We start from the raw sequence: 24,605 nt of genomic DNA on the forward strand, positions 1-24,605 counted from the left end.
ATGAGGCAGGCCACTGCCGTGACGGAGACGGCTCCTGGTGGGGGCTCTCGCCACAGCGGAGGAGCCCTGCAGCGAGGTGAGGCCCAGGCCAGCTGCCGTCACACTGGGTGGGCAGGTGTAGAAGGTGGTGCCAGACAGTCCCTCCAGTGTCGCTGCTTTTAAAGCCTTTCCCCTAGTGCTGTGCCAAGGTCAGCGTGTTGAATTCAGCGTCCTCCGCCAGTGACCGGATGGATAAGGGTGCCCTGGCAGGATCACCGGAGAAAGGGGGGTGGGGGGAGGAGGAAGCAGGCAGAAGGACGTCAGGAGCTGCCGACGGGTGCGGCATGCCTTCCGAGTCGTACGTGGAAAGTGGGCAGGCTGCTCGTGCTGGCCAGCAGGGTGGATGTGGTAGACACGTCCGCGTTCTCTGTGGCCATGGTGGAAGAGAAAGCGAATAGCGCGAGCGCAGGGAGCAGTGTTAGTGAACGTCTTTGTGCTGATGAACATTCATGGCTTGGACTGTTGAGAGAGAACTTCAGATCAGAACACAAGTCCCACCCTGCGTTGTTCATAGACACATCTAACACAGAACAGTTTACATGAGGAACGTAAGTATTTGGAGGATGACAGCAGGTATTCAGGGTAAAACGGGTTAGGCCCCCACCTGCAGTGCCAGCATCCCAAATGGGCACTGGTTCAGTCCTGGCGGCTCTACTCCAGTCAGCACTAATGTGCCTGGGAAGCGGTAGAGATGGCCTGAGTGCGTGGCCAGCTCCACGTGGAGACCTTAAAGAAGCTCCAGGGGCTGACGTTGCGGCACAGTGGGTTAGGGCCCTGGCCTGAAGCACCGGCAACCCATATGGGCGCCGGGCGCCGGCTCTAGTCCCGGCTGCTCCTCTTCCAGTCTGGCTCTCTGCTGTGGCCCGGGAGGGCCGTAGAGGACGGCCCGGGTTCTCGGGCCCTGCACCCTCGTGAGAGATCCAGAAGCTCCTGGCTTTGGATCGGCACAGCTCCGGCCATTGCGGCCATCTGAGGAGTGAACCAGCGGATGGAGGATCTCTCTCTCTCTCTCTCTCTCTGCCTCTCTCTGTGACTCTGTCTTTCAAACAAATAAAAAATAAATCTTAAAAAAAAAAAAAGAAGTTCCAAGCTGTGGCCATTTGGGGAGTGAGCCAGCAGATGGAAGATTCCCTCTGTATGTGACTTCTGCCTTTAAAATAAATAAATAAGATCCTTATAAGAAAAATAACGTAATCAGTACAGAAAATATGATACAGTTCAGGTCATTTTGTAGTGGGAGTAGAGGCTGGGTCAGAAGCAGAGCAGCACTCTGGGATGCTGGTGCCGCCTGCTAGCTGAGTGCAGGATCGCGACATAAGCTGCGTCTTCAGCTCTGGTGCTAGCTGAGTGCAGGATCGCGACATAAGCTGCGTCTTCAGCTCTGGTGCTAGCTGAGTGCAGGATCGCGACATAAGCTGCGTCTTCAGCTCTGGTGCTAGCTGTGTGCAGGATCGCGACATAAGCTGTGTCTTCAGCTCTGGTGCTAGCTGAGTGCAGGATCGCGACATAAGCTGCGTCTTCAGCTCTGGTGCTAGCTGAGTGCAGGATCGCGACATAAGCTGCGTCTTCAGCTCTGGTCTTAGTAAATATTCTTGATCTCTCGTCCTCTCGCTAGCTTTTCAAATTGGCCAAGTCTTCCGTGTGGAGCTGCTCTAACAGCTTCTTCGGTTCCACGCCGCACTCTGGGTCTTCACTGTGCTCCCTGAAGCCTTCGTTCTCCTGTTGCCAGGGCTGCGTGGGACTCGGTCCCAGGCACTGAGCTCCCCTTCCAGGGAGATTCAGCTACCTTAGAGCAAGAGCCGTGCTCCTAGCGCACGTGAACGTCCTCTCTCGGCTCACAAGCTCTAACTCCCGAGAGCTCCTTCACCCAGACAGTCTGGCTTACAATTTCCCGAAAATACTGTCCTCACGCCTACTGTTAGGTCAGTTTAAAATATTTTTATCTATTTGTTTCAAGACTTGTTAAATGTTGTCTCTGAGGCTGCTCCTCCCCAGACATACCTGCACATCAGCCAGTACTTTTCTCTTACTTTGCTGCACTTTCGTGTACTTCTGGCCTTTAGGAAAGCTAACAGCATGTGAGAGCAGCACCCATGTCCTCTTCCCCTTTGTTTTTCATAAGAAAAAAGCTGCTTATGAGACCTCTGCAAGTGGAGTCAGCGGAAAACTCATCGTCACTGAAAGAATCCAGGAGCATCTTGGCTACTGTCTTAGTTTGGACTGCTACAATAAAATCCTACGGAATGTGTGGCTCAGACAACAGACATTTTTTTCTCATAGCTGGTGAGACTGGAAGTCGGAGCTCAGTGCCAGCCTGGGGAAGTTCTGGGGAGGTCTCTCCTGCCTTGTGGATGGCTGTCTTTTTCTTTTTCCTTTTTTTTTTCTTTCTTTTTTTTTTTTTTTTTTTTTTTTTGGACAGGCAGAGTGGACAGAGAGAGACAGAGAGAAAGATCTTCCTTTTTTGCTGTTGGTTCACCCTCCAATGGCCGCCACGGCCGGTGTGCTGTGGCCGGCGCACCGTGCTGATCCGAAGCCAGGAGCCAGGTGCTTCTCCTGGTCTCCCATGTGGGTGCAGGGCCCAAGGACCTGGGCCATCCTCCACTGCCTTCCTGGGCCACAGCAGAGAGCTGGCCTGGAAGAGGGGCAACCGGGACAGAATCCAGCGCCCCAACCGGGACTAGAACCCGGTGTGCCGGCACCGTAGGCGGAGGATTAGCCTGTTGAGCCGCGGCGCCGGCCGGCTGTCTTTTTCTAGGTCTTCCCTCAATACAGAGAGGGAAGCAGGCTGTCCGTGACTGAGTACTGACCCTGTCCAGACAGTTGTGACCCCATCAAATCTAACTGCTTCCTCCAGGTACCGTCACGTTGTGGGTGAGGCCTCCACATGGAGTTTTGGGGGATGGATAATGTAACAAGTGTTCCTGTGCCGCGAAGAGTGTAGATCAGCTCATGTCTGAGGTCTTTTCTAGTGTTTAGATTCCAAAATGCTACTACTGTTAACACTCCGTTTCTTTTTTAAAACCAGATAGACCATCTGATACCAAGAAAGAAAATGTATTAGCATCCTGCAGTGGTGGCAATGAAGTCAAATCCACTTTTCCTGACGATGACTGGGACCCTTTGGCACTAAAGCGCAGAACTAATGGCAAAGAGATCGGCAGCACGGACAGGACAGAGTGCGTGCAGCTGTCGTCTCCAGGGAGTCCAGTTCCCAGTGCAGAGAGTACTTACTCTGGGCCAAGTGAGTTTGAAGACGATATTGAGTACAGGGACTGGAATGACACATACTCCATACACTTGGCAGAGTCTGAACTGAAGGACGAACGTCTTGTTCATTTAAATTTACAATCAGACCCTGACACCCAGAAAGGAGAAGAGATGTTTTTTGATATTTTGGAACATCAAGGTAACAAGACTGCAGGCTCAGAAAGGGTCTATGAGGTTTCAAAAGACGATTATAAAGAAACTGCTGACGATGCGCGGAAGCGTGACGTGGACGAAGACTCGCAGCAGGAATATCACAGTGCGGAAGAGCAGGAGTGTCTGAGTAACTGTTTATCTTTTGACAGAACAAAAACGTTGAGCGTGTCTAATCTGGAAGTTGTTAAATTAAGAAATTCAGGCTATGAAGTTAAACGTGCGAGCAGTCTAGAAGACAACCATGTTAAGTTGGAAAGTGGCTCTGTTATCTCTCTGGATTCACTTGACATTTACGATCAAGAAGATTCACCTCGTGCCTCCAGGTCTCAGAATTCTGTTCTGGGGAACGAGCATCAGGAGCCAGAGCGCGGGGAGTGTGAGGGGCAAGGGACCAGTCTGATGTACCACACGGCGCTGGACGACACTGTGCTAAGAAGCAGTTCTCTGGGAAACCAAGAGTCTCCATCTCCCAGTGTTTTCGTGACTCCTCAAAAAACATTAAAAGCTAAAATTTATACTGAAAAAGTGAAATCTCAAATTACTAAAAGTAAAGATTTTTGTGGAAACACAGCCGCTGAGAACAAAATGTTACAGCACCTGGAAGATTCTAGCACATCACCAAAGAACACAGCGTCAGAAACATTGCTGCAGCCCTGCGGACGTTGTCCAGCTCCCTGGAGCCCTGGGCTGGGGGGTCCGGTCGTTTCTGCCTGTGGATGTTCACATTATGCAAGTATCCAAGACAGCCCAGACCCGGCCTTCGGTTTTTCTGTTCAGCCGCCAAGGCTTGCGGTTAGAGATCATCAGGCAGTGAACGAGGGTGATTCGCTAACAGTTGCTAATGGCAGTACCACAAACAAGCCATGCTTCCGTGGTGTGGAAGAAGCGTGCCCCAAGTCAGAGACAAGCGTAGCAAGGTGCGTGGTCAGAGTTAATCAGGCAGTGGATGTCAGCACTGATTTCAGAGCTCGTTTCACAACCAGCAGGGCTACGAGCGCAAGAGCGTCTGTAGTGTCAGCGTCAACCAATACGGAGATAACAATGATGAGTAGAAAGCGGCCCAGTGCAAGTCCAAGTGAGAAACAGAGGAGTGTGGCCTGCAGTACAGACTGGCCGTACGGAGAGGACGCGCAGGGGGCGGTGACGGAATCGTCGGGAGCGTCTGCCGCAGCCGACGGTGTAAAACCTGATGGGCGTGTCCTGAGTAAGGTAAACTGAGCAGGATTAGTGGTAAAATGTTACTTTAGTAGAGAGTACATGCTAATGTGATGTTGTTGGTTCGTGGAATTATATTGAGGCTTTTGTGTGAGACGCTGGATGAAGGAAAGGGGTGGATCGGTGGCCACCGGTTCGGTTCTCTTGTGGCAGCTGTTGCCACAAAGTTCATTAGAGGTAGAGTTTTACATTTTACCAGATGTAACATGAATTGCCTGTCATATATTCATGATTTAATGTTAAATCTTGTTTTAAGGATTCTCAGGAACTAAGAAAAACACTTGATACCACAGACTTAAAGAAACATCCTGAGAGGTATGTCAGAAAAATACACTTGTCAGATGTACAAGGGGAAACTCAAAATGCCATTCGCTTTCTGTGTGGCATCCATGACCCAGGTAGAATTATAGCCAAATGGGGTTTTTTTAATGATTTATTTTATTTATTTGAAAGGCAGAGTTAGAGAGAGAAACAGAAAGGTCTTCCATCCACTGGTTCACTTCCCAAATGGCCACAATGGCTGGACCTGGGCCAGTCCAAAGCCAGGAGCCAGGAGCCTCTTCCAGGTCTCTCATGTGGGTGCAGGGGCCCAAGGACTTGGGCCATCTTCTGCTTTCCCAGATGCATTAGCAGGGAGCTGGATCGGAAGTGGAGCAGCCGGGACTTGAACTGGTGCCCTTATGGGATGCTGGTGCCACACGCTGCCACTTTACCCACTGTGCCTCAGCACCAGTCCCTCTAAACAACATTTTAAGAAATCATCTACTTCAGCCATTTGCCTTCAAGTAAAATGAATACTAAAATAATAGAGGACATTCAGGCTCTGCTCACTGGTGTCTCAGTGTCGGGAATTCCTTCAGAAACTCGGGGCAGCCCAGCTGCTGCACTCAAACCCGTGCTGGCTCCGGTTCCCCTTCATCTGTCTCTGTAGATCAACACAGAGCAGAACCTTTGAGAAACGCACGTGGAGAAGTAGGGAGCTGTACTGAGCACGTCCATCCGTTCTGTAACTTAGTTTGCATTTGTTGCCTTTATAACTCAACACAGCGAAGAACCCGACACAGCAGAGCCAAGCAGAGGAGTGTATAGGAAGCCAGGTCATGCATACGCGCTGAGGCCATTGCCTTATCCTCCATTCTTATAATGAGTTTAATCTGATAGACCAGCTGCAAGAAATGAAGTCCAGGAGTTGAAACTGGCAATGGCATTATGGGAAGACCTCCAAACATAAGCTTTTTTGGTATGATAGCACAGCAAATATTGGCTTATATTAAAGACTTTGAATTGCTATGGAAAATGTAGATTATGCATGATAATATAATTAAGAACAGTTTTCAGGGGATGGCACTGTGGTGTAGCGGTAAAACTGCTGCCTCCAGTGCCAGCATCCCATATGGACGCCAGTTCAAGTCCCAGCTGCTTCACTTCCAATCCAGCTCCCTGCTGTGGCCTGGGAAAGCAGTGGAAGATGCCCCAAGTCCTTGGGCCCCTGCACCCACCTGGAGGACCTGGAAGAAGCTCCTGGCTCCTGGCGTAGCCCTGGCTGTTGAAGCCAACTGGGGGAATGAACCAGCGGATAGAAGACCTCTCCTCCACCCCCTGCCTCTCCTTCTCTCTATGGATCTCTGACTTTCAAATAAATAAATAAATCTTTAAAAAAAAAAAAAAAGAAAGAACAGTTTTCATTCACAATGCCATTAACTTTTAAAAACTCTTGGCCAAAGCTTGATTTAGGTTGAAAAAAAATCCGCTGATCTGGGTGAGTGAAGTTACTGCCTTAAATTACAGGCCGTTTGGGGGAGGAGTAGGAGATGTCTGCCTTTGAGAATGGCTCAGAAGAAGCACCCTTAGCTGCGACCTTTGGAGCTCTTGTTGTCGGCAGCTGTGTGTTGCTAGAGCTCTCCGTCCTGAGTAGGAGTGTGTTCAAACTAGACAGGGCAGCGTAAGAGGCTGTAGATCTGTTTCTACATGTATGTTGTTACTATGGAAACATGTTTGGGATCCTACCTAATCCTGCCTTCTGTTTTAAAGGGGGCTGCAGGCTCCCGCGGACGCGGAGGGAAGTGCGCCGTCTGCGTGCTGTCAGCGGCTGCTGCAGCGAGCCACGGAGGCAGAGCTGCACCTGCTGGGCGCTCGCTATCAGCTGTGTCATCGCCACGGCTGTGACCTCTACAGACTGGTGACGGAGAACAGAGAAGGGCTAAACAGGTGCCTGCTGGCTTGCATCCGCGTGTTCTCAGACCTTCTCACTGCTCTCAGTTCATTCTGGAAAAGTTCTTTAATTTCCTTTATAGAAGGCACAATAAGAGGTAGAGTGTAGCTGGGTTTGGCAGCTGGCCCGAGGGTGACGGGCTGTAGAAAGTGGCACATCTGAATCGCATGAGTACAAGTTTGGGATGACAAGTCTGGTAAAAAGACGTTTGGTTTGAAGTTTCTCTATAAATTCCAAGTAAGGATGAAGTTTATCAGAGGGTTTTGCCTGACGTTCCACCACATTGTCTAAGACTTGTAGAAAAATCGCTTGTGTTTCCCCTCGGAAGATACATCTGTGGTTCATTTTCTTTTACTAAGCGTTTAAAATTTTTAAAAACTTAAAGATTTGGTAGAATTAGAACTGAGTGTAATAGTAAAATGTTAGTGCCGAGTGGATGGCTTGAGCCTAAATGACTTCGTTTTGTCAACTTAACTTTTGAACAGGAATCTGTCGAGTAGTTCTGCTAAGGAGTTAGGATCAGCCCTACTGTCTGTTTTGGGAGCCTTAAGACTTAGATACGCGAGTCTGAAAGAAAAACTACATCAGGGGATTCCACTGGAAGAGCTGCCGCCACTGGCAGTGGAGTCAAAATTATTATCCGCCTTCTCTGCCTTCGCCTCCAGGGTATGTATGTGTCTCCCAGGAATTAAAATTTTCCTTAATTTAGACAGAAAACCATTGAAACAAACATTTTGCTTTCTTTTTCTCTCTTTCCAGTTAATGAAAGAAGAACCACGTGTGTAAGTTATAATTTAATCTAATTTGAATTTATTAGATCTTAAAAATTAGTCAATTCATTTAGTTAACATTAAATGTCCTGGTTTTAGAACATTAATAAGCCTTTAATGGAATGTTCATCTGTTTAGTTTTTCAGGAGCAGATTCTGAACTAGATCATCAAAGTGCACGTGAGGCTGACATGTCTTCAGGCCTAAAAACGACGCTCTCTCAGGTGAGGTGTTTAGCGTTCGTTAGTGTAACCTTTAACTTTACAGCTGCAGTAGACCGTGATGTCCGGAGTTCACGTCCTCTCCCCTCAGCTGGTTTGCCGTGCACTGTCGCTGGAGGGATACAGCTGAGCAGAGGAGCGTGCTGCTCTAAGCCAGTCCTGAGTCAGCACGTCAGCATTCTGTGTGGAGTCAGGCGACCTTGTAATTGGTCATCAAAACTATGAGACTTGAGCACGAAAGAGAATAATGTTAGGGGCCAGCGCTGTGGCGCAGCAGGTTAACACTCTGGCCTGAAGTACCGGCATCCCATATGGGCGCTGGTTCTAGTCCCGGCTGCTCCACTTCCGATCCAGCTCTCTGCTGTGGCCTGGGAAAGCAGCGGAGGATGGCCCAAGTCCTTGGGCCCCTGCACCCACGTGGGAGACCTGTAGGAAGCTCCTGGCTTCAGATCGGCACAGCTCTGGCCATTGTGGCCAACTGGGTAATGAACCATCGAATGGAAGATATTCTCTCTCTCTCTCTCTCTCTCTCTCTCTGTAACTCTGACTTTCAAATAATTTTTTTTTTAAAAAAGAGAGAATAATGTTAATAATTTTACATGACAGCAGGTATAAATCTGGTCTGTCCCAGGCAAATCATGATATGTTGCCACATTCATGTATATATTTTTTTTTTGGTTTATTTTGCTTTTACAGATTATAAGCATTTAAACTTTTTTTAAATTTTTCACTCAATTTATTTGGAAGGCAGAGAGACCTTCCATCTGCTTATTTCACTCCCCAAGTGCCTGCGACAGGCTGACCAGAGCCAGGAGCCAGAACTTAGTCCAGGTCTCCTGTGTGAGTGTGTGAGTGGCCGGGACCCAATATTTCATCTCCTGCGACCTCCCAGGGAGTCATTAGCAGGCAGCTGGAATCAGAAGCAGAGTGGGGTTGGCGCTCAGCACTGTGACGTGAGACGCCGGCATGGCGGGTGGCATCCCGACTGCTGTCTGACACCTGCCCTGCCTCCATCGTATCCAGCCAGTGCAGTTAACCAGCGTCCCTCATTGTTAAACTCTTGTTAGACATTTTAATTATCTACAAAGAATTAAGACTCAGAACAAATTGTTACATAGTTGACTGAAGCGATCATGTATTTAGTGATACATGTTGTTCTCATGGACGTTTCTTCATGGTCATAGCAATGGTATAACTTATTTAGTTGAGAAAAACAAACTTTTCTAAAATTATGATATAAATTTAATTTTTATAATTTAGTTTTGAATATACAAGGCAATATGTATTTTAAGTTTGAGTGGCATTTTAATACTTCTCTTATTAAGTGGTTATACATGAAATCCAGTGTAGTGTAGTGTTTCTGAATTTCAGCTATGCATGTATTATCTTCAGAATTTGTCAGAATCATACATTACCTATGTTAGTTACTTTGTGTTTTTCTTTAAATGATTATTCTTAAGTACATTTAAGTGTAAAGGATAATCCACTATCGCATCTGGGTTAATATGATAAATATTTGTACATAGCTCTGAAATCTAGTGTGTGTGTGCCACAGTAGTGTTAGCACATAGCCATGGACGGGGCGCAACTCCTGACTCTTGGTAACCGGGACACAGAGCAGCGTCACAAGGCACTGCAGTGCTGTTTTGTCACTTGTGACGTCAAGTTGCTGTGAGTGCCAGAGAGTGCCCAGGAGGAGTGCTCCCGCACGGGCAGGGCGCCCAGGAGGAGTGCTCCCGCACGGGCAGGACGCCCAGGAGGAGTGCTCCCGCACAGCAGGGCGCCCGGGAGGAGTGCTCCCGCAGGGCAGGGTGCCCAGGAGAAGTGCTCCCACACGGCAGGGTGCCCGGGAGGAGTGCTCCCGCACAGGCAGGGCGCCCGGGAGGAGTGCTCCCGCACAGCAGGGCGCCCGGGAGGAGTGCTCCCACACGAGCAGGGTGCCCGGGAGGAGTGCTCCCACACAGGCAGGGCGCCCGGGAGGAGTGCTCCCCCATGGGCAGGGCGCCCGGGAGGAGTGCTCCCACACGGGCAGGGCGCCCGGGAGGAGTGCTCCCACACGAGCAGGGTGCCCGGGAGGAGTGCTCCCCCACAGGCAGGGCGCCCGGGAGGAGTGCTCCCACACGAGCAGGGTGCCCGGGAGGAGTGCTCCCACACGGGCAGGGCGCCCGGGAGGAGTGCTCCCGCACGGGCAGGGCGCCGGGGAGGAGTGCTCCCGCAGGGCAGGGCGCCCGGGAGGAGTGCTCCCGCACGGGCAGGGCGCCGGGGAGGAGTTCCCCCGCACGGGCAGTGTGTCGGGGAGGAGTTCCCCCGCACGGGCAGCGTGCCCAGGAGGAGTGCTCCCCCACGGGCAGTGCTCCCGCACGGGCAGGGCGCCCGGGAGGAGTGCTCCCATACGGGCAGCGTGCCCAGGAGGAGTTCCCCCGCACGGGCAGGGCGCGGTAGTAGTTGGTCCCTGTCTACTGTTGTTGTCATGTTTGTTATCTTCATCCTCAGATGTCTCTGTTGCCCGATGGTAGTCGTCCTAAACAAGATACATCACCCAGTAAAGATGACTTGGAACATGGTGACACAAATGTGGACTTCAGTCAGCTGAGACTTGATGACAGAGGTCAGTATAAAAGAGTGTTGTGTAATTATCGAAAAGCAGGTGAGGTTTAAAACGTCCAGTGTTAGTTCATTAAATCAGAATAAATGTTTATAGACTTTGTGAGAGGAGGGGATTCAAATGGTTTTTTTAAGCTACAGTTATCTGAACAGCAGAGACAGAAGCAGACATCCTCTAGCTCGCTCCTCAGATGCCCCCAACAGCCAGGACTGGGCCAGGCCAACGCCAGGAGCCCAGAACCCGGTCTGGGTCTCCCCTGTGGGTGGCAGGGACCCAAGCACTGGAGCCGTCACCTGCTGCCCCCCAGGGTGTGCAGGAGCAGGGAGCTGGGTCAGAGGCAGAGCCAGGGCTTGAACCCGGCACTCCAGTGTGGGAGCTAGGCTGTGTCTTGAGCACTGCACCAAATGCCCGACCCCGAAATAAATATTTTAGCTGACTAACTAGCGCTGTTGTGGCTATGATGCGTATATATTCGTGCTCTGTTTGACATCTTTAAGACCATCTAATATAGCTGATAACCCCAATTAATAATATGGACTTTGTAGCTCTGATTCATGTTTTCAACGTGGAAAGTTTCTTAGATCTGTAAATTGTGTACAATTTTTTAGTTTTACTTTTTACCTCTAGGAAAAAATACTGTCATTCTAAAGAAGTCGTTTATGTTTACATTTAAGTGTATTGAGCCGGCGCCGCGGCTCACTAGGCTAATCCTCTGCCTGCGGCGCCGGGTGCTGGATTCTGTTCCGGTTGCCCCTCTTCCAGGCCAGCTCTCTGCTGTGGCCCGGGAAGGCAGTGGAGGATGGTCCAAGTGCTTGGGCCCTGCACCTGCATGGGAGACCAGGAGAAGCACCTGGCTCCTGGCTTCGGATCAGCGCGGTGCGCTGGCCACAGCACGCCAGCCACAGCGGCCATTGAGAGATGAACCAACGGAAAAAAGGAAGACCGTTCTCTCTGTCTCTCTCACTGTCCACTCTGGCTGTCAAAAAAGAAAGTCATTAATATTAACAAAATTAAAAGATACAGCACTTTTGTCTTTAAAAATTGTTTGTTTGTTTGAATGTCAGAATTACACAGTGCGAGGGAGAGACAGAAAAGGAGAGATCCTCCATCCACTGGTTCACTCCCCAAATGACCACCCAGCTGGGGCTGGGGTTGGGCCAGGAGCTGGGAGCTTCTTCCGAGTCTCCCGAATGGGTGGCAGAGGCCCAGGTTCTTGGGCCATCCTCTGCTGCTTTCCCAGGCCATTAGCAGGGAGCTGGATTGGGAGTGGAGCAGCTGGGATGTGAACTGGCGTCCATATGAGATGCTGGTACCTGGGGCAGCAGCGTTACCTGCCGCATCACAGCACCCGCCCAACACAGCTCCTCCCTCCCTCCCTCCCTCCCCCCCTCCCCCCCTCCCCCTTTGTTTGAAGACGCTGCAGAGCACTTCTTAATCCCCTCGAAGCTGCTGGCGACTGTTCGTTGTGTGAAGACAGGGATGGCTTTTCTTAGTCAGGGGCAGCTCAGTAACTGAAGAAGTAAGGCTTAGTAAGCCGCAAGTCTAACGGAAGCAAATCACTAAGGCGTAAAGAACTTCCTTTTCTTTTTTTGACAGGCAGAGTGGATAGTGAGAGAGAGAGACAGAGAGAAAGATCTTCCTTTTTGCCGTTGGTTCACCCTCCAATGGCCGCTGTGGCCGGCGCACCGCGCTGATCTGAAGCCAGGAGCCAGGTGCTTCTCCTGGTCTCCCATGGGGTGCAGGGCCCAAGCACTTGGGCCATCCTCCATTGCCTTCCCGGGCCATAGCAGAGAGCTGGCCTGGAAGAGGGGCAACCGGGACAGAATCCAGCACCCCGACCAGGACTAGAACCTGGTGTGCCGGCGCCGCAGGCGGAGGATTAGCCTAGTGAGCCACGGCGCCGGCCAAAGAACTTCCTTTTCAAGGACTACAAGAAATCTGCTTTCAGAGAATCCGGACATTTGGTTCTCTTGTTTTGCTAATACTCGTCATATTTTTAAAGACACTAGTTGTCACCATCCTGGGTCAGCCGTGTTTTCCAGTGAGTTAGACCCCGTGTGTGACTCACAGCCACTGGGTTGAATTTCGCAGACTGCAGCCATTACCAAGAAGCGAGTGACAACTGGTTTGATGCTAGAGAGAACCTCACGGGAGCTGACTTCTCAGGAAGACAAGAAAACCAAGTGGAGCAGGAGCAGTGGAATCCGGGATTGACACCAGGTTGGTTAAGTTTACTGAGGAGTCCTGATCTGACCGGTGGAATAGCACCTACCTGTTTCTGTGTTGCTGGGGGAACTGAGTGGTTGTTAATGTCTTGTTCCTGTTGGCTGTTTTTCTTCATAAATACAACAAGCAAGGAAGCTGGCCGGTAGTAGGTTAAATTGTTAAAGAGCAGGTCAGTATTAAATATGCCCTTCCCTTCCAGAAAACTGCTGAAGTTTAAATCCAGGATTGGATTGGTGTGTAGGTGCCTCGCACCTGCCCAGTGCTCGCCAGGCAGATCCCGGAGATGAAGCTGTCTGCTTCCCTCGTTTATTCCAGGGATGTGTTTGCCTGCGTGGTCCTTCCTTCTTGTGGGAGAACTTTCTCCAGTGTCTGTTTGTCCTTCTGTCATTTCTGTGCTCTACGCTACCTTCCTTTATTTTCCCTGTAGGCTTCTGTGGATTTTCCTCCTACCTTCCGTAATACCAGTGACTTCATAGCTTCTTTTCTGCTTGTATAAATAATGCTTGTTAAGATTTTATGTAAAATATAAAACATGAAAATTTAAATTACTGAAGTCTCTCCAAACTTCCATAACCACTCTGAGTATTTTAGTGACCACTCTTGTATACATTTCTATATATTTCATACACATATGAAATTTAAAATAAATAGCTTTAGGTCATTCTGTTATAATCTGTTTTTCTTTCCATGCATGATTTTTCTCCGTATTGCTGCGTGCTGTATGTTTTGCCGACTTCACCTGTTTTGACTGCTCTCCCACACTCACATATTAGCTCGGTGAGATCGGGGCTTCTGTGCACACAGGTTTTATTCACTGCCTGTCTCCAGTACCAGATGCAGTGTTCCGCCCACAAGGTGTTCAGTAGATATTCGGTATTGACTTAGTGGAAGAGGAGGTCACAGGTAGAATCTGTGTCTTCTAACTCTTACTCCCCTTTGCTACTATGAGGGAATTTTTAAAAGTTCATGGAAACTGGAACTAAAAGATAAGTTTATTCTGGTGCAAAAATATTTTGAAATCCATGCATATGAGGGGTCTTCAAAAAGTTTGTGGAAATGCAGATGAAAAAACCGCATGGATTTCACATACTGGGCCCTGTGAGCCTTTACTCCGTCCTCACTCTGATGTAAAAATATAAGTTACAAAGATAAATAATTTCACTGCTTTATCCATGGGATGTATCGCATCCAGATGATAACAGATGACGGAAGGAGGCTCGTGTTGTTCCGTGGAGGGGGAGCACCGAGCCTGCGCCACCTCGGCTTTGCCGGTCTGTGACGTGGACTCCACCTGTGAATGAGAGAGCAGCCCCCTCGGGGAGCTGGAGAACGCGCGAGGCGTGTGTGCGGCACTGAGCGTGCCGCCTGAGGCTGGGCGCGTTCAGAGGGTGTTAGCCACTCTTAGCCGTTATTTAATGAAAGTATTTACCAGCCTCATTATACGAGAATTATAAAACATACATAAAAGCTACCCTGAGAACACGTCCGATACGTGTGTGCCCACGATGTGCCAGCGATAAGACTTTGTAGCGATTTGACTCCCGGTTCAGTGAAGGCCTTTTGATTTCAAACCAGCTTCTCTTCACAACATTGACCACGAAAATTTAGTCTAAGAATTCTGAGTTTTTTGTCAAACAAGAAAAAATTACATATCTTTGGGGTCAGTGCTGTGATGCAGCCAGTTAAGTCATCTCACATGAGCGCTGGTTGCAGTCCCGGCTGCTCCACTTCCAATCCGGCCCCCTGCTGATGTGCCTGGGAGAGCCGCGGAAGACGGCCTCCGTGCTGGGACCCCTGCACCCACGTGGGAGACCTGGATGTAATTCCAGGACCCTGGCCTGGCCCAGCCCCCGCCATTGTTGCCTTTTGGGGATTGAACCAGTGAATGGAAGATGTCTCTATATATCTCCTCCTCTCTCTGTGTAACTCTGCCTTTCAAATAGATAAAGAAATCTTAAAAAAAAAATTATTGGCAGGCCTAGTGTTTGTTGTTTCCAGAATCCTGTTGTGTCCCTCAAGGGCCTCCCCTCTTCTGTGCCCTTGCTAACAGCACAGGCAGGTTTCCTGCAGGTTTCCTGCTGTCCGTGGTTGTCTGAGGTAAAGATTTTCTTGGTGTGATGTTTCCCCTGGAGGGAGTTTGCGTAAAGAAAGCTCTCAGGCTGTGAGCCCGAGCCATTAACACGGGGCTGAGTGTGGTGTGTCACCGCATTCCACGTGGGCTTTTCTGAGCCAGGGACAGATAAAGCCGCTTTCTTGGCTGTGATGTACTCGGTTGTGCTGTTGGGATGAACGGATCTTGGGCTACGAGAGACTTGTGGGGACAGTGTTTGGTGCACTGGTTAAAACCTCTTTGTTTCTAAGATGAATTGATTAAGGCCCAGAAACCTAACGCTGTATTCCAGGCTCTTGGTCCTCAGTCTGGTGCTGGTAACTCTATAGTAAGGTTTGTCATCTTTGGAAAAAAACAAATATTTAATAGTCTTCATGTTTTCTCCTAAGATATGGATGTAATCATGATCATTTCTGTTGTATATTGTGTGTTTCTGTAAGCAGAATTGAAAAGTGTTGAGCCCTCAGGAAAAGACAGAGGCTTCCTGGTGCATGTCGGGGGGCTCCGCCCTTCTGTGTCTGAGGTAGGCCCCGATTTCTTTTTTGAGCTTCATTTTTAAATATGAAAGATTCATTGTGATTTTTTTTTTAAACTTTCACAAACATTTCTCTTCATTTAGGCTGATTTAAGGTCTCATTTTCATAAATACCAAGTTTCTGAAATTTCAATCGATGATTCTTCATCCAGTTACAGGTATGTTTCCCAAATTCAGTAAAGGTGCATCCCTGGGTGTCCCGTGGGTGAGGGAGGCAGGGCCACTCCCTCAGAGGCTTCCCGGGCCAGCAGAGGGAGACACAGCTAGACGTAGCAGGCCTTCATGGCGCTGTTCTCAATGGGATCTTTGTTCCAGAATGTTCTTTTAACTTGTCAGTGGAACAGTGGAGATGTGCGGATTTCTGTATACTTTCTCGTATCACATACCACTTCACGGGGGGAGGAAGCACGTGAGCTCAGAGAACGGGCTGTGGGACAGACGGCTGTGGGTCAGTGAAGTGAGGAGGGAAGTAGCAGTCCTTGGACGGCACCACTGTGAAACTGGCGTGAGCTAAGTGTGTAAGGCTCTAGGGATAAAGCTGGCGCACAGGAAGTTCTCAGAAAAGGGTATTTTGTATCTTAATTACTTTTTAGTTGGTGGTTTTTATTTTTAGGTCAATAACTACATCGTGTACATAGTCACTTCTGATATGGATGTTGCTACTTTCCTTTTGTGACATGACCAGGCCATTCAGAAGTACCAAATAGCAATGGTGATGACAACTAAAATGTCATTGCTCTTTTATCATTAAAACTGATGCTGTGGGGCGGGCCTTTGGTACGTTGGCATCCCATATCAGAAGTCCTGGTACTCTCCCTTCTAATCTTTTTTTTTTTTTTAAGATTTATTTACTTATTTAAAAGAGTTACAGAGAGAGAGAGAGAGAGAGAGAGAGAGAGAGAGGCCTTCCATCCGCTGGTTCACTCCCCAATTGGCTGCAATGGCCAGAGCTGAGCCAATCCGAAGCCAGGAGCCAGGAGCTTCTTCCAGGTCTCCCACGCAGGTACAGGGGCCCAAGGACTTGGCCCATCTTCCACTGCTTTCCCAGGCCATACCGGAGAGCTGGATCAGAACTGGAGCAGCCGGGACTCGAACTGGGGTCCATATGGGATGCCAGCACTGCAGGTGGCAGCTTTACCCGCTATGCCACAGTGCCGGCCCCTCTAGTCCTACTTGATGCTGATGTACATTCTGGTAGGCAGCAGACAGTAACTCAAGCACGTGGGTCCCTGCTGCCCAGACGGAAGACTCTGACGGAGTTCCAGGCGCCTGGCTTCCACCTGGCCCAGCCACAGCTGGTGTAGCCTCTGGGGAGTGAACCAGTGGACAGAAGACCTCTCTCTCTTTCCCTCTCTCTCTCCTTTCCCTTTCAAATAAATGAACATTAGAAAGAATGGATTCTATTTGTGGTTGGGGTTGGAATTTCTTATAAATAGATGTATACTTTCATTTCTCTCATGATTTTTTTCACTTTTTATTTTACTTTTTGTTATGAGGTTAATAAATTTTAACTATATTAACAGTATTGTAATCCTAGGAGCATTACTTGATATGAAAGATTATTTTAGTGCCTTGTTGAATTTGTAAAATTCTTGTTGAATTCTTTTTTGTGTTGTTTTCCTTACTTGAAGTATTATTGTACATTCTATATGGAAATTTAGAAATAAAATGTACAAGGAAGTTGTGAAAAATTATCCATACTGCCATCACTCAAAAATGACTACTCTGCAGATTTGTTATGTACCTTTCTGTTGACGTGGTCTAGGGCTGGTGTTTTTAAAGGCACAGCTCTTGCTCATCTTTATCAATTTTATGCTTAACATTCTAAATGGGTTTTTAAACATTTTTAATAAAGATTCTTTTTATTTATTTGAGAGGCAGAGCTACAGACACAGAGCGAGGTCTTCCATCCACTGGTTCACTCCCCAAGTAGCCACAACAACTGAGCTAGGCTGATCTAAAGCCAGGAGCCAGGAGCTTCTTCCAGATCTCACACAGGTGCAGGGCCCAAGCACTTGGGCCATCCTCCGCTGCTTTCCCAGGCCACAGCAGGGAGCGGGATTGGAGGAGCAGCAGCCGGGACACCATCTGGCTCCCATGTGCGATGCTGGTGCCACAGGCAGAGGCTTAGCCTACCGTGCCTCAGTGCCAGCTCCGAAACTTGTTTTTGATCTACCTGTTTCCTCAGTATAAAGTTATAAAGACTGTGTCGTATATTCTGCTAGATGTTCTTAAGTTTTGCTTTTCACGTCTAGCCTTTGGAGCCACCTGGAGTAAATGTTTGTGTATTGGAATTAATTTTAATTATTTTGTGGGGATAGCCAGTTGTCCCTAGACCACTAGTCTTTGTGATTCAGCTTTGCGAATACAAAGCTAATGGGAGACAGGGGTGGTGTTTGGCCTAATAGTTCCTATGCCTGCTGAGGCAGCTGTGCCCAGTGCTGAGTGCCCAGGCTCACGTCTTCCTGCGCTCCTTATTTCAGCCTCCTGCGCACCCTGGGAGGTGGGAGGTGATGACTTAGGACCGGGTCCCTGCAGCCCATGTAGGAGATCTGGACTGGGCTCCTGGCTTCAGGCGTTGGCCTGGCCCAGCCCCAGCCACTGTGGACATTCAGGCATTAGGGAGTGAACCGTGGATGGGAGTGTTACCTACTTCCCACCTCTCCCCACACCACTCCTGTTCTTGCTCTCTGCTTTGTAAAACAAATGTTAGAAAGGTTATTGAGTAATAATTCATAAGCACTTACTGCCTTTCAGTTCCTGTATTTAATTTGTTTTTAGTTATCCTAAAGATTCTTAGTAAAATAACCTTTCTTATTTTTAAGAGTAGATATTCTTGCGGCTCAGTAGGCTAATCCTCCGCCTTGCGGCGCCGGCACACCGGGTTCTAGTCCCGGTCAGGGCACCGATCCTGTCCCGGTTGCCCCTCTTCCAGGCCAGCTCTCTGCTGTGGCCAGGGAGTGCAGTGGAGGATAACCCAAGTGCTTGGGCCCTGTACCCCATGGGAGACCAGGAGAAGCACCTGGCTCCTGCCATCGGAACAGCGCGATGTGCCGGCCGCAGTGCGCCTACCGCGGCGGCCATTGGAGGGTGAACCAACGGCAAAAGGAAGACCTTTCTCTCTGTCTCCCTCTACTGTCCACTCTGCCTGTCAAAAAAAAAAAAAAAAAAAGAGTAGATGTTCTTGTGAAAAATATGTTAGCCAGTAGTTAACAAAATTTAGTTTAAGGTCATTTAAAGTTGCTAACAAAGAACTGTTTGGTTTTCTGCTTTTATATTTCAGATATGCATCTCTTGCTTTTAAGAAAAACAGTGACGCCAAGATGGCTGTGAAGGAGATGCATGGGGTAGAGATCTGTGGGCAAGCAGTGAGCGTGCGGCTTGTCAAAGCGCCTGGAGAGAGTGCGTCACCGCTGTCCCCCACGACGGGGAGCGGAGCTAGCCTGGGTACTCTGGAGAAGAACCCCAAGCAGCAAGCCCCCTTGGCACCCTCTGCCTCCCGGCCGCCCAGAACGAGGCCGCGGCAGGACAGTGAGTGTCTCCCTTTGGACCAGGTGAGTGTTCTCCATACTGCTGTATGTCGCTTGGAGAGTAAACACGTCCACCATCAGCCACCTGGAAGTGGGCACAGGAGCGTCAGTCAGACGTTTTGAACCCGGGTGCACCCTGACCTGCTTTGGTCCGGCTCCAGCTGCTCCTGGTGGTGGGAGGTGGGGGCAGAGCTGCCTGGGTCTTCGTAGACGCAGCTGAGCGGAAGCTCGTTCTTCTGCTCTGTTCTCTGCCAGCCCTCTGCAGACTTCTCGGGAAGCACTACCCCATAAGTCAGTACGTTTCCCGCCTTCTTTTTTCCCAGCTTATCTCGTGACTGTTGAGACCATAAAATGTGGTCACAGTAGTTTTATAACTGCTGTTAAACACCTTGTGAAAAGTGAAGTGTGACTTGTTTGCCTTTCTCTCTCCACTGCTCAAAATGTTTGGTAACCGTAGCCGTTCCACAGATCTTGCTTAAAAATTAATTTAAATACAACAAAATGTATTGCTTTGGGTGTCCATGATAACGTGTATAGGCAGGTAGCCGCCACCAGAACTGAGATACAGACCGGTTCCATTATTCCAAACCCCCTCTCGCAGTCTGCTGTGTTTTCTGTCAGATTTTTACCTTTCTAGAACTTCATGTAAGTGAGAGCACACTGTGTAGCCTTCTCAGTCTGACTTCTGTGACCTAGCTCAATGCAGCTGAAGTTGATCCTTGGTTTTCTGTGTGTCACCGTGTCACTCCTGTGTGTCGCCACGTCACTCCTGTGTGTCACCGTGTCACTCCTGTGTCACTATGTCACTCCTGTGTGTCACCCGTGTCACCACGTCACTCCTGTGTGTCACCATGTCACTCCTGTGTGTCACCACGTCACTCCTGTGTGTCACCGTGTCACTCCTGTGTGTCGCCACGTCACTCCTGTGTGTCACCGTGTCACTCCTGTGTCACTATGTCACTCCTGTGTGTCACCCGTGTCACCACGTCACTCCTGTGTGTCACCATGTCACTCCTGTGTGTCACCACGTCACTCCTGTGTGTCACCACGTCACCCCTGTGTGTCGCCGTGTCACCCCTGTGTGTCACCACGTCACTCCTGTGTGTCACCGCGTCACCCCTGTGTGTCGCCGCGTCACCCCTGTGTGTCGCCGCGTCACTCCTGTGTGTCGCCCCTGTGTCGCCACGTCACTCCTGTGTGTCACCGTGTCACTCCTGTGTGTCACCATGTCACTCTTGTTTACATCTTGTCCATTTTTATTGAGTTGTTTATTTTATTACTGAGTTTCAGAATTTTTTGTATTCTGATAATGACTCTTTTATCAGATACTATGTGATTTCCAATTAATTTTTTAAAATATTTTTTATTTGAGAAGTAGAGTACAGACAGTGAGAGGGAGAGAGAGAGAGAGGTCTTCCATCCTTGGTTCACTCCCCAGGTGGCCGCAACAGCTGGAGCTGTGCCGATCCAAAGCCAGGAGCCAAGTGCTTCTTCACAATCTCCCATGTGGGTGCAGGGCCCAAGGACTTGGGCTGTCCTCCACTGCCTTCCCTGGCCTTAGCAGAGAGCTGGATTGGAAGAGGAGCAGCCGGGACTAGAACCGGCACCCATATGGGGTGCTGGTGCCACAGGCGGAGGATTAGCCTACTGCGCCACGGCGCTGGCCCCCCAAGTAATTTTTCTCATCCTGTGCCTTTCTCAAAGCAGAAGTTGGTCATTTAGATTTACTTGAAAGGCAGGTTAGGGAGAAGATGGAGATCTACTGTCCACTGGTTCATCCCTCAAGTGTTCAGAACAGCCAGGCCAGGCTGGGGCAGAGCTAGGAGCCAGGAATCTGATCTCCCACGTGGCGGCCTATCGTCCGCCCTCAGACAAAAGGCCAGCATCTGCTGCCTCCCAGGCACGGTGGCAGGGAGCCGCGTCAGCGCACAGAGCAGCAGGACTTGACCCAGGCTCTCCTGCAGGGGCCGCACGCGTCCCACGCAGCAGTTAACCTGACTTCACTACCGTGCCCGCCCCAGAGTGTTTTAGTTGAATGAAGCATAACGTATTGATTGTGTTCTTTTATAGCTTAAGCTTTTAGTGGACAGTTCAGACTCAGAAAGGTGCGCTAAGATCTGTTTATTTCAGAGTCAGGGACAGTTAGTTCCTGTCAGCTAGTTCACTCCCCCAAATGCGTGTGACAGCTGAGAACGGGCTAGGCGGATCCAGGAGCTGGAACCTAATCCAGGTCCCTGCCCGGGACAGCAGGGACTCAGCCACTAGGGCTTCTCCCGCTGCCTCTCAGTGCACGTCAGCAGGACGCTGGCATCGGGAGCAGAGCAGGGCTCGGACCTGGGTGTTGCAGTGTGGGTGCCGTCCTAACTACGTTGCCAAACACCCACCCCTCACGAAGATTATGAGTAAATTTTTGTACATTATGTATGAACTGGTGGGTTTTGTTTGGGTGTGTCTGTTCTTCATATGGAATTGTTCTAATATTATTTGTTGAAAAGGCTATCCTGGGGCTGGCACTGTGGTGTAGCCACCACCTCCAGTGCCAGCGTTCCATGTGGGTGCTGGTTCAAGTCTGGGCTGCTCCACTTCTGATCCAGCTCTCTGCTGTGGCCTGGGAAGGCAGTAGAAGATGGCCCAGGTCCTCGCGCATGGGAGACCCAGAAGAGGCTCCTGGCTCCTGGCTTAGGATTAGCCCAGCTCTGGCTGTTTTAGCCATTTTAGAGAGTGAACCAGTGGATGGAAGACTTTCTCTCTCTCTCTCTCTCTCTCTCTCTCTCTCTCTCTCTCTCTCTCTCTCTCCTTCTCTGTAATTCTGCCTTTCAAATAAATAAATGAAAATATTTTTAAAAAAGAAAAGACAAGGCTATCCTGTTTACATTGAAATACTTTGTACCTTTGTCAGAAACCAATTGACTCTACTTTTGTGTATACTATACTGTCCTGATTATTGTATATAGTAAGTCTCGAAATCTGGTAAAACAGGTCCTCTAACTGTATTCTTTATCAAATTTGGTCTCTTTGCTCTTCACATATTTTAAAAGGTGTATTTATTTTATTTGACAGGCAGGGCTAACAGACACACACACACACACACAGATCAATCTTCCACCTACTGGTTCACTGCCCAGATGGCCACAACAGCTGGGGCTGGGCCACTGAAACCAGGCACTTCCTCCAGGTCTCCCATGCAGGTGCAGGGTCCCAAGCACTTGGGCCATCTTCCACTGCTTTCCCAGGCTGTCGGCTGAAGTGGAGCAGCTAGGACTTGAACCAGCACCCATATGGGATGCCAGCGTTACACGCAGTGGCTTTACCCACAATGCCACAATGCCATCGCAGCCATTATGTATAAATTTTATACTTAAATTTGTCTAGCTACAAAGAAGTCCTACTTGGAGTTTATATTACTTTGAATCTACAGGTCAGCCTAAATTCCTTTTTTTTAAGATTTATTTATTTTATTTGAAAGGCAGGGTTAGAGAGAGGCAGAGGCAGAGAGAGGTCTTTCATCCATTGGTTCACTCCCCAAATGGCTGCGCCAATCCGAAGCCAGGAGCCAGGACCTTCTTCTGGGTCTCCCATGCGGGTGCAGGACTTGGGCCATCTTCTGCTGCTTTCCCAGGCCACAGAAGGGAGCTGGATCCGAAGTGGAGCCGCGGGGACTTGAACCGGCGCCCATAAGGGATGCCGGCGCTTCAAGCCAGGGCATTAACCCGCTGCGCCACAGCGCCAGCTCCTTGAAATTGTTTTCATCTCAGTGGCACTTCATGTTTGAAATGGATTTTTTGGTTCACTGCCTAATAGGCAGCAGGAAGAACGGGGAACCGAAGTGCAGTTGGCTTCCGTGAGGCCCAGGCGTGTGCTTTGGGAACTGTGGGTTGTCCTCTCCTCTCCTGTCCTGTGTGGTATGTATGGGTGTTAGTGTGTGGGTTTGTGGGTGTGTGTGGGGTGTGGGGGGGGAGGGTGTGTGTATGTGTGTGTGGGCGTGGGGTGTATGTGTGTGTACACGTGGGGTGTGCGTGCACATGGGGTGTGTGGGGTGTGTGTGTGTGCGCGTGTGGGGGGGTGTGGTGTGTGTGTGCACGGGTGTGTGGGGGGGTGAGTGTTGTGTGTGCGCATGTGTGTGTGCACGTGAGGTTGGGGGTGTGTGGTGTGTGCTCGTGGGGGGGGGCGTGGAGTGTGTGTGTGTGTGTTGTTGCCTCTGCTTCTCTCTGCATCTTGTTTTTCTCTGCTTGTTTTAGCCCTCAGTTGGCTTTGTTTTTGCTTAATTCTAACTCTACGGTATCTCCAGTTAAAGAATCTGTGATTACGTGATCCATAGCTTTGCTCCACTCCACACTGTTCAGATGGGAGATCTAACAGCCGCCTGGGGTTGCTGGCGCTCATTAGTGCAGGAGCCACAGTTTAATCTGCCGTCGGTGGCCAGTGGGTTGGCAGAGAGCGCGCTGCACTGTGTGTGTTCTGTGTAAATACGGAATCTCCCTGTGCCATCTTTGTTCAACTGGGCACCAAGTTCTACATTACTGGCAGCTCCTCTGGTTGTCAGCAAATGCATTCTGCTCTTTCTTTGTAGCAAGTCAAGAAGAACTGTAAGCAGATTGAGTCTGCTAACTTGCTGCCTGATATTCCGTTCATACCTCCAAATACCTTGAACCTGCGTAGCTTTACCAAGATCATGAGGAGACTGGCGGAGCTGCACCCAGAAGTCAGTAGGTAATAGCCAAAACTACATTGTCGCTCATTCTTAACGTCATAGATAAAAATAGAGTTCAGGATCTTAGCCATATCAGAATGTGTGACTTTTGGAAGCCCGAATGCTCCCGTGTGCTGTCTGTCTGTGTAGAGACCATATCATAGATGCTCTTCAGGAAGTGAGGGCAAATCATCGCGGCTTCCTGAACGGCTTATCCATTAACACCATCGTGGAGAGGACGTCGTCCGTGCTGAGAGACTCCGCCTCCAGTCCGGAGTGAAGGAAGCAGCAAAGGGGTAAGGCGAGCATGTTTGCTGTATTTATTTATTTATTTATTTATTTATTTATTTATTTTTTTGGACAGGCAGAGTGGACAGTGAGAGAGAGACAGAGAGAAAGGTCTTCCTTTTGCCGTTGGTTCACCCTCCAATGGCCGCCGCGGTAGCGCGCTGCGGCCGGCGCACCGCGCTGTTCCGATGGCAGGAGCCAGGTGCTTATCCTGGTCTCCCCTGGGGTGCAGAGCCCAAACACTTGGGCCATCCTCCACTGCACTCCCTGGCCACAGCAGAGAGCTGGCCTGGAAGAGGGGCAACCGGGACAGGATCGGTGCCCTGACCGGGACTAGAACCCGGTGTGCCAGTGCCGCAAGGCGGAGGATTAGCCTGTTGAGCCACGGCGCCGGCTGTTTGCTGTATTTAAATATCACTTAAAACTTGAGCGAACTGTATTTTCACGTAGAGTATTAAGTTTAGGATAACATAATAAATAATACAACTTTTTAAAACATGCTATTTTAATGAGCCATTTGTGCAGAACCAGTCACCACAAAACTGATTGGCTTAAACAACACTTTTTTTATCACCTCACAGTCTGTAGGTCAGGATTCAGGAAAGGCCTCCCTGGGTGGTTTTGGTTTTGGTTTTTTTCTTTTAGTTTATTTGAAAGGCAGAGTGACAGAGAGGGAAAAAGAGATCTTCCGTTTGCTATTTACTCCCCAAATACCTGCAGCAGCTGGGGCTGGGCCATGCCAGAG

At 49.5% G+C, this 24,605-nt stretch overlaps 1 protein-coding gene across 1 annotated transcript; it reads left to right on the forward strand.

Moving 5' to 3' along the window:
- On the forward strand, positions 1-23,852 carry RBM44 (RNA binding motif protein 44). Its single transcript, XM_062197491.1, has 14 exons — positions 1-76; positions 3,065-4,668; positions 4,931-4,989; positions 6,706-6,882; positions 7,372-7,552; positions 7,646-7,668; positions 7,795-7,879; positions 10,370-10,484; positions 12,573-12,701; positions 15,261-15,340; positions 15,437-15,510; positions 18,636-18,906; positions 23,453-23,592; positions 23,723-23,852. The coding sequence occupies exons 1-14, from the start codon at positions 1-3 to the stop codon at positions 23,850-23,852; spliced, it is 3,144 nt and encodes a 1,047-aa protein (XP_062053475.1).
- Positions 23,853-24,605: the final 753 nt, after the last annotated feature.

Source organism: Lepus europaeus, chromosome 1 (genome assembly GCF_033115175.1).
Source record: "Lepus europaeus isolate LE1 chromosome 1, mLepTim1.pri, whole genome shotgun sequence".
Taxonomy (NCBI): domain Eukaryota; kingdom Metazoa; phylum Chordata; class Mammalia; order Lagomorpha; family Leporidae; genus Lepus; species Lepus europaeus.

What these genes read in the sequence shown, in the direction of transcription:
- RBM44 (XM_062197491.1), top strand. Translation starts at nt 1, where the DNA reads ATGAGGCAGGCCACTGCCGTGACGGAGACGGCTCCTGGTGGGGGCTCT. An exon ending in TTAAAGAAACATCCTGAGAG is followed by an intron (nt 4,990 to 6,705) that starts GTATGTCAGAAA and finishes TCTGTTTTAAAG; the next exon opens with GGGGCTGCAGGCTCCCGCGG. An exon ending in ATGAAAGAAGAACCACGTGT is followed by an intron (nt 7,669 to 7,794) that starts GTAAGTTATAAT and finishes TCATCTGTTTAG; the next exon opens with TTTTTCAGGAGCAGATTCTG.